This window comes from Sardina pilchardus, chromosome 12, assembly GCF_963854185.1.
Source record: "Sardina pilchardus chromosome 12, fSarPil1.1, whole genome shotgun sequence".
NCBI lineage: Eukaryota > Metazoa > Chordata > Actinopteri > Clupeiformes > Clupeidae > Sardina > Sardina pilchardus.
The window spans coordinates 14,882,464-14,884,963 of record NC_085005.1 but is presented as its reverse complement, the minus strand read 5'-3'; the positions used below and the strand labels follow the sequence as shown (position 1 = coordinate 14,884,963).

The following is a 2,500-nucleotide window of genomic DNA, read 5'->3' as shown; positions in this document are numbered from 1 at the left end:
ACACAATTAGATCATAAACACAAACATACACAATAGACAGATAATAAAACAATGCACACACACACAGTTTGATAATAAACACACTTTTGCAAAACATCATAAACTCAAAAAGAGATTTTATGACACACAAATATAGGCGAACACATGCACTCTCTCTTAAACACTCACACACACACACAGTCATGCAGACCAAACTAAAATAGACCAGGGTGAAGACCTGCATATAAATCCACAGTGAACAAGTGAACAGCCTGGGTGCTTGGCTCTGCTAAATTGCTTCCACCATTTTGTTCAGGGAATAAATTTGAATAAATGGCTCGCTCCAAACTACAGGGGAGAGTGCAACCATAGTATTAACTTCAACGGTGAAAGCTCATCCTTCACACACGATTTGGGCCCAACACAAACTCAGAACAGACAGGGAAGTGGAAAAAGTCTACATGAGCAGGTACCCACACACACACACACACAACAGGGTATAGAAAACCAAACCACGCAGCCGCTCTCCAATTACAAGACTGGAGTGGACACTCTGGAATGGACAATCCCTTCACAATCACATGCACAGATACACACCTATATACACAGACACACACACACACACACACACACACACACACACCTATATACACACAGACACAGACACACACACACAAACACACACATACACACACACCTACTGTATACACACAGAGACACACACACACACACACACACACACACACACACACACACACACACACACCTATATACACACAGACACAGACACACACACACAAACACACACATCTACTGTATACACACAGAGACACACACAGACAGACACACACAGACAGACACACACAGACAGACACACACACACACACACACACACACACACACACACACACACACACACACACACACACACACACACACACACACACACACACACACACACACACACACACACACACACACACACACACACACACACACACACAAATACACACATACACACATACACACATACACACATACACACACCAATACAGAGACAAACAGACACACACACACGCACACACACACCTTCCTCTGGTAGAGCTCCTCGGGCGTGGTGGAGCGGAGGCTGACCAGCCGGTAGTTCTTGAGGACGGCGCGCGGGCGTTTCCTGGGCGGGGCGAAGCGCTCCATCTCCGTCACGTAGTACAGGCCCTGCTTGACGTAGCCGAAGTAGCGCGCGCGCGCCGAGCCCTCCTCGTCCGAGTCCGAGTCGTCCTCGCCGCCGCCGCCGCCGCCGCCGCCGTTGTCGTCGTTGTCCTCGGCCCCGGGGCTGCTGGCCTCCACGCGGGCACGCTTGGGCGCCAACTTCACCTCACACTGGCGCAGGGAGAGAGGGAGAGAGGGAGAGATGGAGAGAAGGGGAGGGAGAGGGAGAGAGAGATAGAGAGAGAAGAGAGAGGGAGAGAAAGTGAGAAGGAGGGGTAGAAAGAGAGATATAGAGAGAGAGGGAGAGAAAGAAGAGAGAGGGAGAGAAAGTGACAAGGAGGGGTAGAAAGAGAGAGATAGAGAGAGAGGGAGAGAAAGAAGAGAGAGGGAGAGAAAGTGATAAGGAGGGGTAGAAAGAGAGAGATAGAGAGAGAGGGAGAGAAAACAAGGGAGGGATGGAGAGAAAGATAGAGAGAGGGAGGGAGAGAAAGAGAGATAGAGAGAGAGAAAGAGAGAAAGAGAGAACAAGAGAGAGAGGAAGAGAAAGAGAGAGAGAGGGGCAGGAAAGAGAGAACGAGGGAGGGAAAGAAAGAGGGATAGAGAGAGACACACAAACAAACATTTGATGTTAACCACAACATTGATCACGGACCGCTATGAGTAGCCTCCTCTCCCTACACCTGCACCACAGATCCTCGACTACTCCGCTTTGACCCTCCCTGTTGCACTATCCACGATACTCTCCAGCCAACAATAGCCCTTGCCATGACACCTTAGTGCTCAGAAATCCCGTTTTCTATTTCCGGCATTATATTGATTTTAATGTGCCGGTAGACAGGGCTTGACATGTCCTAAGCCATGTAATATTATATAGAATATCCATATTGAGAGAAGAAATTGTCAACATTTCGAGAGCATTATACAGCTGAAGCATATTCAAGTTACCCTGCTGAGAAACAAAATGGCCGAACAGATTTCCTGTTTAATGAATAAGGTGGATAATGGAACACCCAGGGCCAGTACCCAAACACATCTCACCACGGGTAAAAAAAAAGAGTTTTCAACTCCACCATCACTCAACAGCGACTAAACCAATCAAAGCAAGAGAGAGCAAGAGAAAGAAACAGTGAGAAGGCGACTGAATGGTGGGGGAGACTAATGCGGGATAGAATGAAAAGGTAGAAGAGGAAGCGAGAAGGGAGAGGGGGAGAGAAAAGAAATCAGTCAAATAGACGGAGAACGCAAGAATGAAGAGAAGGACACAGCCGTGGTGATGAGTGGAGAGAGACGATGCTGATGAGGCCGAGATACA

General features: G+C 48.1%; 1 protein-coding gene across 1 annotated transcript in view; it reads right to left on the bottom strand.

Annotated features, from left to right (window-relative positions):
- The window catches only part of nbas (NBAS subunit of NRZ tethering complex), a 180,097-nt gene that overhangs the window by 152,807 nt on the left and 24,790 nt on the right, over nt 1-2,500 (bottom strand). The window contains exon 15 of the mRNA XM_062550682.1: nt 1,069-1,359. Within this exon, the coding sequence (XP_062406666.1) occupies nt 1,069-1,359 (291 nt within the window). The remainder of the gene's footprint in view (nt 1-1,068; nt 1,360-2,500) is intronic.